General features: G+C 45.8%; 2 protein-coding genes across 2 annotated transcripts; one reads left to right on the top strand and one right to left on the bottom strand.

The window, feature by feature from the left end:
- The first annotated feature begins 2174 nt into the window (after window positions 1-2174).
- On the top strand, window positions 2175-6066 carry LOC117148854 (ubiquitin carboxyl-terminal hydrolase MINDY-3 homolog). Its single transcript, XM_033316512.1, has 6 exons — window positions 2175-2835; window positions 3589-3722; window positions 3780-4503; window positions 4596-4755; window positions 4813-4972; window positions 5062-6066. Exons 1-6 carry the CDS (start codon window positions 2484-2486, stop codon window positions 5206-5208), a joined length of 1677 nt encoding a protein of 558 aa, XP_033172403.1. The 5' UTR covers window positions 2175-2483; the 3' UTR covers window positions 5209-6066.
- A 432-nt stretch (window positions 6067-6498) lies between these two features.
- Window positions 6499-11532, bottom strand: LOC117148853 (fl(2)d-associated complex component). The gene is made up of 5 exons (XM_033316511.1): window positions 10597-11532; window positions 9873-10515; window positions 8571-9690; window positions 7897-8311; window positions 6499-7725 (listed from the first exon to the last, which is right to left on the bottom strand). Exons 1-5 carry the CDS (start codon window positions 11288-11290, stop codon window positions 7145-7147), a joined length of 3453 nt encoding a protein of 1150 aa, XP_033172402.1. The 5' UTR covers window positions 11291-11532; the 3' UTR covers window positions 6499-7144.
- Between the last annotated feature and the right edge of the window lie 768 nt (window positions 11533-12300).

Below are 12300 nucleotides of genomic sequence, written 5' to 3' on the forward strand. Positions count from 1 at the left end.
ACAAATATAGACAACTCCCATATATATATAAATATATATATATATATTTACAGATACATATTAAAATTGAAGCGGACATAAATTAATATTTAATCTTAAGTCGGAAATAAAACATTACCTCATACTTTAAAAACTTATGAAGACAGTTACAAGTAGAACACTCGAAAATATATAGATTATATACCATATACACGATAAATATAGGCCATTTTTTTGTAGCAATCGAACTTAGGCTTTATGAAATTCTATCATTTGTGAAACGAATAGCAGCTATGATTTTCCTGTTGTGAGAGAGAAAACCGAGGAAAACCGTGGAAATGTGCAGTTATAGCGACGGATTGGGATTAACTTCCATTCCGGGGATTCCCCCATTGGCTGCTTTCTCTACTCATGGCTCTTTGTACATTTTTGCACTGTAAAAATAAAATATTAAACATATAAATATATAAATTGCTTGCTAAAAAAGTTTAAAAAAAAAAACGAATGGAAAACGCGCAAAGTTTAACATAAAATATATACATACATGAAGCGACGTTATTTATATATACGCCTACAGAAACATGCAAAAAACTATTATATACAAAAAATATATACATACATATATAAATATATATATATATATACAATACTTATTTACATTGCGTATTTTAGCGTTTTATTCGACATCGGAAAATAAAAAAAAATAAAACCAAAAACCAATCGTAGAAACGCTACAAAAGTGTTCTTTTTAACGAAAAAAAAAATAAATAAAAATAAATACAGAAAGCGGAAAATAGAATATTAAATTAAGCAACAGAAAATATTTATACACTGAGATGCCGCGGCGAGTTGAAAGTTTGAATATTAAAAAAAAAGTTGGGAGAGCGACAAATTTTTAATTGAATTTTTAATTTTACAAAAGCATACATGTTTTATTTACCAATCGCTGTAAATATCAAGCAACACACTATTCTGGCGGGCTTTTTTGAGTTTTTTTTAAATTTCAAACTGTCTCCACTATTCGGCCACAGCCCCCAGCCACGCCCCATGAAACCAATACCACTACAATGCAAAGCTTTAATTCATTGCCACACACACACAGAGAGACACAACACACCCACACCCAGCAATGCAAAAGTGCTTTAAACATAAAAAATACGTTTCTCTTAAGTAAACTTGAAAACTTTTTACAAACTGACGAAACACAAGGACACAGAAAACAAGAACTCTGCCAAAATCAAGCTAATACAGACGAACAAAAGTAAAAACTAAATGAAAACCGAAATCTTCTCTAAAAAATAGCAACAAATTGTAAACAAGAATATAACACGGAAATAACTAATTATACATAAATGATTAAATAACGAATCGATGAGCAGAACGAATAACAAGAATGGAAATTAAAAAGCTTATTTTATATATTCAAACATACAACAATAAAAAAACCGAAATGACCATTAATGAACTAAATTATAAACGAACCGAGATATAGTGTATATGAATGATTTTTAAACATGTAAAAATTTTGAACCAGTCTCTTTCGAATTTTATTCGTTTTCAAATGGCCCGAAAGGCAAGAAGCTGAGTTAGTGAGGGAGAGAGATAGAGTGAAGAGAGGGCTAGAGCAGCGCATTATTATTAACTAATTTAATATGCAATATATCTACTATATTTAAAGAAAACCAAAATAATACAGATACATAAACGAGGAAAATTAAAATATACACCGCAAGGAGAACATAAAATGAACACATTTTAAAACAATGAAAACGAAACGGAAAAAAATACAAAAAAACACTCAAATAAAAAAGAAAAAACAGAACAAAAAGGAAAAAAAAACATAAAAACAGTTAGTTTTTCTCATATCGAACTTAAATTCTGTTTGGATGGGGCGACAACTCTGTAAAGGACTATTCTCCGATAGCCACATCTATGTTATCGATATTTGCACAAAATCTAGTACATTTTTTGAATTTGCAAAGGGATCGCCTTGTTCAAATATTACAACGACTTTTACTTGCAATATTTGTATTAACTTTTTTATCAAAAGATAGGTGTAAAAGGTAAAACTTAAAATTAAACAATCTCTAGATTTATAAATTAGTAAGCTTTGATGGCTAGGGTTCGTATTTGCAAGCCGCCAATCGATTGTTTACGTATACGCGCACACTTTGGCCACACTGCCCCACACTGTTGCACTAGTCAATCGATTGGCTGTGCCAAATAACGCCTCCTGCTATCGATATCAACCAAGAAAAAATAAAATTTATTAAATAGATTTGTACATAGGAAATCGGGTGAGGCGAAGCGAATAACATCTGGTCTAGCCAAAAATGCCAACCAAGTTGGTGGGCTAAAATAGTAAATCGGAAATCACAGACTAGGAGCAGCAGAAGGAGTAGGAGCTGACCACCAGTGGAGGAGCGACCGTGCGAGCGAGCGAACGAACGGAGCGGAGCAGAGCAGTAAAAGCAGTGTAGCATTGATTTCATCTTTAAGCGGAGATGAACGAGAAAATCGTGCCGGAGCAGCGCGGCGGCGAAGATTCCCCATCCTCCGTCACGGCAAAAAGTGCAACGGCAGCGGCGTCAGCGTCGTCAGCGTCGATGACGTTGGCCTCGGCGGCCTTGGAATCGCACAAGACGACCACGACCGCCAGCAGCAACCCTCGCACCAGTGGAGCATGTGCATCCTCCTCGTCATCCTCTCAATCTGCATCTGCACCTGCATCGGCGTCCAGCTACCAGGAAAAGCAGCCGATGCTGAATGCCACCGATATGCGCGAACTGCGCGAAATCAAGCAGTTGCTGTGGGGCGACAATGTGCGCGAAGATGTATTCAAGCGTTGGTCTCAAGGTAACCACCCAATCAACAGCCCCGTCTCCCCATATCCTCATCTTCCCATCCCCATGCACATCGTATGCACCACCACCCACTGTGGGCAAAAAGCGCGCCCTTTTTGCGCTCGGCAAGGCTGCGTCCAGTTGGAATGGGCGCTTTTATCTTCAACTTGGCCCAGGTCATGTTCATTCATATTTACTCTTGTTTTTCCAACTACAATCAGTTTCCTTTTCGCTAAGAATAGAAACTTATCCCAGGTCATGTCTAAAGCATTACTGTCAAGAAGCAAACATGCAGATTGTAAATACTCCGTGTCTTTATTTCCTCTTTCATATCTCGACTCTTATAATTGGGCATTAATTAATTACTTTTTTTAGTACCACGAGTAGTTATAGTATTTAATGACTAACTACGATTATAGAAAAAGTTAGTTAGTTAACCTGTCATCAAATTTTGAGATAAATATGTCCCATTTCAATACTCTTGGTTCAAAGTTATCGTTAAAATGAGAGTATTGAGTATTATCTTTCAAGTACCATTCCTTCTTATCAAACCTTTTGTTTTTGCTGCTATTCCCAATTATTAACCCATTAGACATGAATATTGTAATATATTGTTCAGCCCACTCAATTGTAAATATGAATACAAGATTTGGTAGCTTTATAAAGGCTGGTAAAGGTTTTCGCACTACCTGTCCTCTTGTGCTCCTCCACTTTTCACATTGCAGTACCCATCTTCTAATTTTACTTACACTAATTTCTCCACCAGGATTCGAGTATAGTAAAGTGGAACCGTCTGCATTGGTGCAGAAGCAGGGCGGTCCTTGTGCTGTGATAGCGCCGGTGCAGGCGTACTTGCTTAAGATTATTATCATGGACTTGCCAGGCATCAAGCTCTCGGAGGTTCGTCAACTTCTACCACTTGAGTACCGTACCGCGCTAATTTCCACATTTATTCAGATTTCCCCCGACAAATCGCAGAGCCTGCTGATCCAGGCATTGTGTGACATCCTGAAGAACTGTCGGGCGCCGCGTTACCGCATCGTCCATCTCTTGCGCCGACGAGGAAACGCTACAGAGGCTGGATCACCCAAAAAAAGCTCACCGGCCGGCGAGGAAGGATCTGCTCCAGCTGGCCAAGCGACAGGATCTTCCGAAGAGGTGGAGGAGGCGGCTGAAGCCACTCCCGCCTCGGTGAGCAAGTTGTCCCAGACCCTGCAGCTCGATCAGGACTTGCACGAGGAAGTGTCGCCGGATGAGTTCCACGAGCGCCTGCACACGCTCCACTTTAAGGATATCGAATCCGTGGCCCGTTACTATATGGAGAACTACGGCCAGCTGGCGCACACATACGGCGTGCTGCTGTTCATGTACTCGGTGTTCCTCACCAAGGGCTCGGAGCTGGTTGCGGCCGATATATCGGACACGTCGGAGCCCCTGATACACAGCACATACGGCTATGGCGGTCAGTCGCTGATTAACCTGATGCTAACTGGGCGAGCCGTTGCCCATGTCTGGGATAATGAGCAAGACGTTGGCGGACTGAAGCTGCGTGGCATCTGTGAGCAGAGCGACATCGGCTTTATAACACTGATGGAGGAAATGCGTTACTGCACGGTGGGCTCCTTCTTCAAGAACCCACGCTATCCCGTATGGGTGATGGGCTCCGATACGCATTTAACCGGTGAGTCATCCAATAATCTACCCCTTTTGATAGCGCTTTGTGCGCCTTCGCCGTGGGCTCTTACTAATTGCACACCTCTTATCTCTGCCCAGTTCTGTTCAGCAACGAAAAGAGGCTTGTCTCGCCAGAGACGCCCTCGGAAACTGGTCGACGTATCTTCAAATCGTACGACCCGGAGGGCAACAATTTCATATCGACCACAATGCTGCGCGAAGTCCTCGTCGCCTTGAATCTGGTCAGCGAGCCGGCCTAGTAAGCTAAACCTAATGTCGATCATTAAAGACGATTTGTAATCGATGCCCTTTGCAGTGTCGCCCTCATGCAGAAGCGTCTTGATCCGGAGAACTTGGGCATTATACTGCTAAATGCGTTCATGGACGAGTTCTTCCCGCTGGAGAGCCGCTCCACGCCTGATACGTTCGAGCTGATGCACTACAACGGCATACCGGGCTCCAATGAGAACAACAAGGTGAGCAGTGGGCCGGAGAGAGATTCTCTCGTTCACTGTGATGGTCACTTTTTATACGGAGCGCTTATTAACAAATATATATCATGCAGGTGCGCTACTATTGCGGCACGGCCATTTTGCTGGAAGGCGATCTGAAGTCGGTCTGCACCTCGAACCCGATGGTCACCTGCCTGCAGACCAAGTGGCCAAACATCGAGATAAACTGGCACGACGGCCATATGCCCTCCTTGAATTGACGCCGTCAAGGAGTCCAGAGAAAATCGCTGCAGAAGGTGGGCCAGAGTCGCATGGTACACCATGGACATACTGTGATGGAGAAAACACTGTTGTAGACAGAAGAAGACGCGATTGCACGTTTCTATTTCACACTAAGTTGTATTTATTTGAAAATATTTAAAAAAAAACCGCTAACAACGTACCAACCGAAATATTAACAAAAATTAAAAAAAAAAGGGAATAACAAAAAGCAGAGCGGCTTAACTCTAACAGATTCGTTTCGAAGAAGAAACTGCAGCCATTTTGATGCATCCGCAGGGGATTAGAAGGTTTACGCCAAGCGTTGACCCACTCAAAAACACCCCGAGAAAATTCCATTAAAATGGAAAAAAATGAGTCGTGCGGGAATGGAATGAACATACACATCTTAAAAGGAAAAAATAAATAACTCAAATCTAAATTCGAAAATTGTACGTTTAAATTTGCATTGCAAAAATGAAAAATACAGGCAACACAATATACCTTAATGAATAAACCAAAAATCGAAAAGAACAAATCGTAATTGAAACATCAGACAGACAAAGCAAAAGCGAGAGTATGAACGAAATTTGTTTTTGGCCTTTTAACAAAAATTCTTGTAGTGATAAACCATTTAATACAATTAAATAAACACAGATGCATTGAAAACAGGGCGCAGAAAAGGGCGTATTCGAATCCAGCATCAGAGCGAAAGAGACAGGGAACAGGGATAGAAAGAGAAAGTGAGGGAGGAGAGAGGGAGAGAGAGCAAGGCAAAGATTACTTCAAGTCAAACAAGAACTAAGTATAAATTAACAAAAATAACAATTCTATTTAAAATAAACAAGAAAAATCCAAAATCTCACCCAAATGTTGTGCTTTTTTTTTTTTGCGTGCAACAATTTGTACTACCTAATTTCCTAGCAGAACCCGCACATTTTCCCACTTTTCCTCCAAAAGTGCTCATACATAGATATTGCATTCATGTGTTTCAAATATCTATCCGCGTAGTACCGACTACATACATACTCTACCTTAACTGTACATCGGTGGTGGACTCACTCATTTGGCGGCGATAAGAGAATCTGGAAGTCCGGAATCCTTGCTTCGCTCCTTGCGAACAGCTTTTCCATCGCATGTGATAGCCCAGCACATACATACATTAGTAGTAGGTCCGGAGATTGGGTAGCGCTAATCCTTAGGAGCTCTTAAGTTGTAAAATGTACGCAGATTATTCCACGATGCCTGGCCTGAGTTGCTTATTACGAATAGCCTAACATACACGATAGCCGTTCGTTATGAATGTATTTATTGAAGTAACGCTTATTTTAACATTGTTTTCGGCACTAGGTTTCTTATAAAACTGTTCCAACGACGATATAATAAATCTACTATTGAAAATACCAAGTGTTTCCCATCCTTTCGTCGCTGCCACAAGCACCACATCCTTTCCAGAACTTCCGCAAGGCATTATTGAGTTCCGAGCTCAGGAGTGAAATGAATCTACACCCTGTTTATTGGGACGACACTTTTTATTTTAAACATGCAGTTGATATTCACAATTTTGTATAATTCATAATGAATTCATAATCTACAATTTGTATAATGCAATTCTTAATTCGCAATTTCCAAGTTTGAATCAATAATCGAAATCAAGTTATATCTCACAATTTATGCTTATTACTAAAGTCCAATGAATTCATAATCTACAATTTGTATAATGCAATTCATAATTCGCAATTTCCGCAATTTCCAAGTTTGAATCAATAATCGAAATCAAGTTATATCTCACAATTTATGCTTATTCCTAAAGTCCACCTAGTAGTGGTCTCGTTTCGTCGCCTTGCCCTTCTCCCCGCCCATAAAGATCTGTATATCCAGTCGATAGTGACGGGGCTTTCGATAACGCCGCTCCCGCGGCTCGCCAGGCATCGGATCTCATTTGACATCTAGGAGCCTGCGCTGGAACATCTGCATTGCCAGGTTTCGCAGTCCCTCGCCCACGATGGGAACACTGCGCGGGAACTCGCATTCGCGCGCTGGCAAGCCGCACAGCTGGCGGCGCAAGCGCAAATCCTGGCGAGCACTCAGAGCTCGGCTGCCCGGACCGCAGACATTGCCCACCAAACGCTGGCGCTCGACGGCGGCGCTGCGAAGACCCATCTGCACGCAGGCCAGTGGCTCCAGTTGCTGCTGGCTGGCCAGGAATTCGCGATAGTCGAGCAGTGGCGAGGGTATCTTAGCCGGAGGCTCCTCGTCTCCATCTAGTTCGCGCTGCTGGCCCTGCTCCTTCTCCTGGAGCAACTGCTGGCGCGCCTCCTCCATGACGCAACGGGCGTAGCCCTCGCCGGCCATTCCGAACGATATGCCCAAGTCAAGGAGCACGCGGTATGGCTGCCATCTCTGCTTGGCGGATGTGCCGCGATCCACGCCCTGTTGGGCCGCCTGAGCATCGCTGGCCTGCTGACGGGTCTCTGCTATCAATCCCTGCCAGTCCACGCCCAAAGCATCGCCAATGCCTGCGGAATGGGATGGAAAAAAACATTTTTTTTTTTTTACATCGTGCATAATTTCCACTTGACCTTACATCAAATAAATGTGACCATAAATTCGAGTTTGACGTATTGACAAGCATTGTGGCTACCATGTTGTCATCGGATAGGACAAATGTTTATACATAGATGACTCACCCTTGTGGCGCGCATCCTCCTCGAGTTCGCCATCGGATATTTCCTCAAAGTCCAGCACCTCGTCTCCCTCCTCGCCCTTGATCGGATGCCCAGACACATCGTGGAGTGTCTCGCTTTTGACCTCCTCCGGATTGGTGTCCATTTCCTGCTCCGGCTCCGTGGGCAGCTCGTTCTTGGGTCGCACCTTGTCCGTCTTATTAAGAATATCGTCATCGCTGTCGCTAATCTCGCTCAGCTCACCCTCGACGGCGCTGGAGCGGACGGGCTCCTGCTTAACTGGATTGCCCTCAGAAGACATAGACTGATTCAAGTTCAGACTCTGGGTTGGCGAATCTTGGGCGCCCAGTTCGGGTGTGCCTGCCGAGTCTTCGGACGCATCTTCCTGCTTGATGCATACTGTGTTCAATTTGCTTACCTTAAACATCGATTGAGGATTACAATAAGAGAAATTTATTACTAATGGAAAGTTATGGTTTTACCATTTCCGCTGGACAAAATGAATACGTTATTGCACAACGGTTGGTGAACAATTGATTTCGAATGGATGAACGTTGCACTGAGTTAACATAAACACGTGTACATAATTATAAACAAAGACGAAATCATAGCCGCCAAATGATATGATAGGCCGCATCCGATGTCTCTGCAGCGTAGTAAACGAAAATCAATCGCACCTGAGCCAGTATTCCGGGATTGGTGGTGGCATTGGCGGCGCTTTGGGCCGCAGCCTTAGCCGCTGCCACTGCTGTGGTGGCCGCCGCAACAGCACTCGCCTGTGCGGCAGCATTTGGTTTGGCCGCGTTGAGGAGTGGATTCAGGAGCGGTGTCTGCGTCGGCGAGACCAGCGGAGCGTGAGTGTGCTTTTTGAGGAAAGTGGACGATCCGGGCAGACCGCCGTCCCGGGCGCCCAGTGCGCCGCCATCTCGGGCAGATCCATAAGGCAATCTCTTATGGGGAAATCCGCGTGAGTAACCACCAGGCGGTTGCACCGGCAACGTCATCAGCGGTGGCGGATGCGATCGGTAGCCTGGCCGCTCGCCGTGATCGCCATGACCGTGGCCACCGCGCCGGAACCCTCTGCCGGATCCTCGTTCGCCTCTCGGATGCACATGGTGGTGCGGGGAAGCTGGATGCGGATGGGATGGTGGTGGCGGCGCGTCATCGTTATCTCGCCAATCACCTCCAGAATTGGACGACTGCTGCTGCCAGCCGCGTGGCTTTTCCCGCTGATCGTGCTCCAACCAAGCGGGCTCGTTTTTGATAGATGGCCTATCGCCGCCAGCGCCTCCGCCTCCTGTGTCCGGTCGATCCTCGCGATCGCGCTCGCGTTCCCGATCGCGCTCTCGTTCCCGCTCTCGCTCCCGCTCGTCCGCATCCCAGTCAGGCTCCGAAGCAGAATGGTGCTGCTGCTGCGAAGGAGGACCTCCGCCCGCATGAGCTGGGGGTTTGCCACGCTTGGGGCCGCCAACAAAGGCACCCGGTCGCCCAGGGGTTCCACTAGGTCCGCCTGGGCCGCCACCAGCTCCTTCCTCCTCCCACTCGCGCTCCCACTCCGGTCGGAAGTCGCCACGGGTTCCAATATTGCGCTCCCTTTCGCGGTCACGTTCTCGTTCCCGATCCCGTTCCCTGTCCCGGATTAGACGTTCCCGCTCGTCCGGATAAAGGGTGTCTTCCGTTTCGAGGTCACGGTACTCGCGTCCTTGCAGCTCTCGTTCCCGCAACTCGCGTGCCTCCAGCCAGGCTTCTCGTTCCCGCGAGGAATAGCGGGCATCCAGATAGGCGCGCTTGTAGGCCCTAAAATAAGGAATTCCCAAACGGCGGATTAGGTAATGCCGATTTCATGGCCATAAACATTAATGAGAAAAGTATTACAATCTGCTACCTAGTTAACCAAGTTCTAGGTAACAGAAAAAAGCAACCAAAATGGTACAGTTTCAGCTATTCGTGGAATAGTTAAGTGCAGGCCCTAAACCTACCTCTCCCGCTCCTCCTCGGAGTACAGTTCCCGCGGATCCCGCATTCTCGGTGCATAGTGCTCGGGCAGGGGACTGATGTCCCGGCGCCGATACCTTCGCATCTCGTCGATCAGTCCGTGTCCGTGTCGTTCCTCCAGATACTCTTGCTCACGCTCGTAGGGATCCAACTCGCGCTTATCGCGCACATGACGCCCGCCTCGCTCGCGCTCTCGTTCTCTTTCGACGGTGTCCAGCGATCGCTCCCGGCTGCCATATGGAGGAAGATCCAAGTCTCGACCGGGACCACCGCGTTTACCACCCTCCTCTTCCTCCTGACGACGCAACTTCTCGCGAGCCAAGCGTTCCCGCTCCCGTTGACGTTCTTGGCAGCGAGCCAAGGCCTCAGCGCGCTCCTTGTCCCTGGCTGCCTCCCGTTCCGCACGCTCGCGCTCCCGATCCCGACGATCTCGCTCCCGCAAAGAGAGATCGTGGCGTTCGCGCTCTCTTTCTCGTTCTCGCTCGCGCTCCCTTTCCCGCTCCCGTTCTAGGGACGGAGTACGTCCACGTGCGCGGGTCTGGATGATGATCTTCTCTCGCGACATCAGCTGGTGATGCATTCGCGCGGATGAGCTGCTGCTGCCGCCTCCAAGACCAGAACCTAAGCCTGTAAGTCAAGCAACATTAATGGGTTAAGACATTAGTGGGTTGAGCTTAGACATAACTAGATGTAGTATCTGATAGTTACCTGGACTCTTTTGCCGCTTACCCACGATGTCCTGGTGGATGCGAATCTTGGTGGTGGTGGTAGTGCTGCTGCTCGGTGGACTCCTGCTGCTGCCCAATCGATGATGGTCTCGCTCCCTGTCCCGTTGGACGACGCGCAGCTTGTCCCGCTCCCGTTGCTCCTTGCTGGCAGCCCGTAGCCTTTTCCGCTCAGCCAGCTTCTTCAGCTTGGCTCGCGTCGTCGGCGACAGGGAACGATGGACGTGACCACTGAGGGCAGCGGCCGCCCGTTTCTTAAGGCGCGCTTCCTTCAGCTTCCGTTTGATATGATTCCGCTTGGCTACCAGCTTCTTTTGCACATGATCCCGTTTGTCTCGCTTGCGACGCGACGACGATGGTTCATCTCCGGACGAGCTGCCGCCGCGCCGTGAGCTCTTCTTTTTGCGGTGATGCCGCTCCGCGGAGCGCGGATGATGTCCATGGCCGTGGGGATGGGGATGACCGTGGACGCTACCACTGCCGCCGGGACCACCGGCACCACCAGGTACTCCCACTCCCACGCCGACGCCGCCCACGCCCTGTTCGCTGTCCGTGCTGCTGTACGAGCTGCTCCCGCTGTCGGAGTCCGAGGTGGAGTCCGAGCTGCTCGAGTGCGTCGCACTGTGACGGGCGGCCTTCTTGTAGCGGCGCAGCGACTCCTTGGCCTTCTTCTCCATCGCCGCGATCTCCGCTAGCCTGCGCGCCTCCGTTTTGGTTGCTTTCTCTTCGTGCTCCGGTCGAAAATCAGCACGGCTACGCGGCTTATAGCTAGTTGCAGCGTATCTTGTGATATAATGTCCTTTTTCGGAGGCGCGGGCTTGCCTTGTTGTCTATTTTGTTGGCGTTTTCTGTTATTCTTCTTCTTTTCTATTTTCCTCTACTTCTTCGTGTTTGTTGTTATCGATAGTCGCGACCATCGGGTACAGTCAGCACGACGGTACATATAGATTTGCGATCGAAAAAATATAAGTTTAAGAATATTGTTTATTATTATATTATATTATAATAAAATATAATTATATATATAATATATACAAATTTTTTAATTGTGACTAAATTTAATATAATAAATTTATACAACATAGTAATACTATAATAAATATTTGGGATATTTATATTTTTATTATATAATCAAAATTTAATTACATATATAATATGTTCATTTTTTAATTATAAGTGACATATAATAATAAATGAATATTAATAATATTAAAATTATTAATATTACTTAATACAAATATTATTTAATAAAATATTTATATTAATATCTTAATATAAATATAATAAATCTTTGTGATATTTCTATTTCATTGTTTTTGTGACATTTTCTGCTTAAAATTAGTTTGGTTTTGGTTTGAATTACAGTTTCGTTATCGATTTACCGGTTCAGCTTATCTACCCGGTTGATCAACCGTTTTTTGAACTGGGTTATTCAATCTGACTTGTTATCCATTTTTATACCGGTTACTCGTGAAGTAAAAGGGTATCCTAGATTCGCTGAAAAGTATGTAACAGTCAGAAGGAAGCGTTTCCGACTATATAAAGTATATGTCGGAGCACAATTATTATTCTCCATTTCGCGCAGCGAGTTTCGAACGCACCGAAGTTCTACACACAATTAATTCGTGTCACTCACTTCTTCTCCGTGCTAACCTTCGAACCACACTCGGCGACAGCGACCACACGC

The sequence above is a fragment of the Drosophila mauritiana genome, chromosome X (genome assembly GCF_004382145.1).
Source record: "Drosophila mauritiana strain mau12 chromosome X, ASM438214v1, whole genome shotgun sequence".
Lineage (NCBI taxonomy): Eukaryota > Metazoa > Arthropoda > Insecta > Diptera > Drosophilidae > Drosophila > Drosophila mauritiana.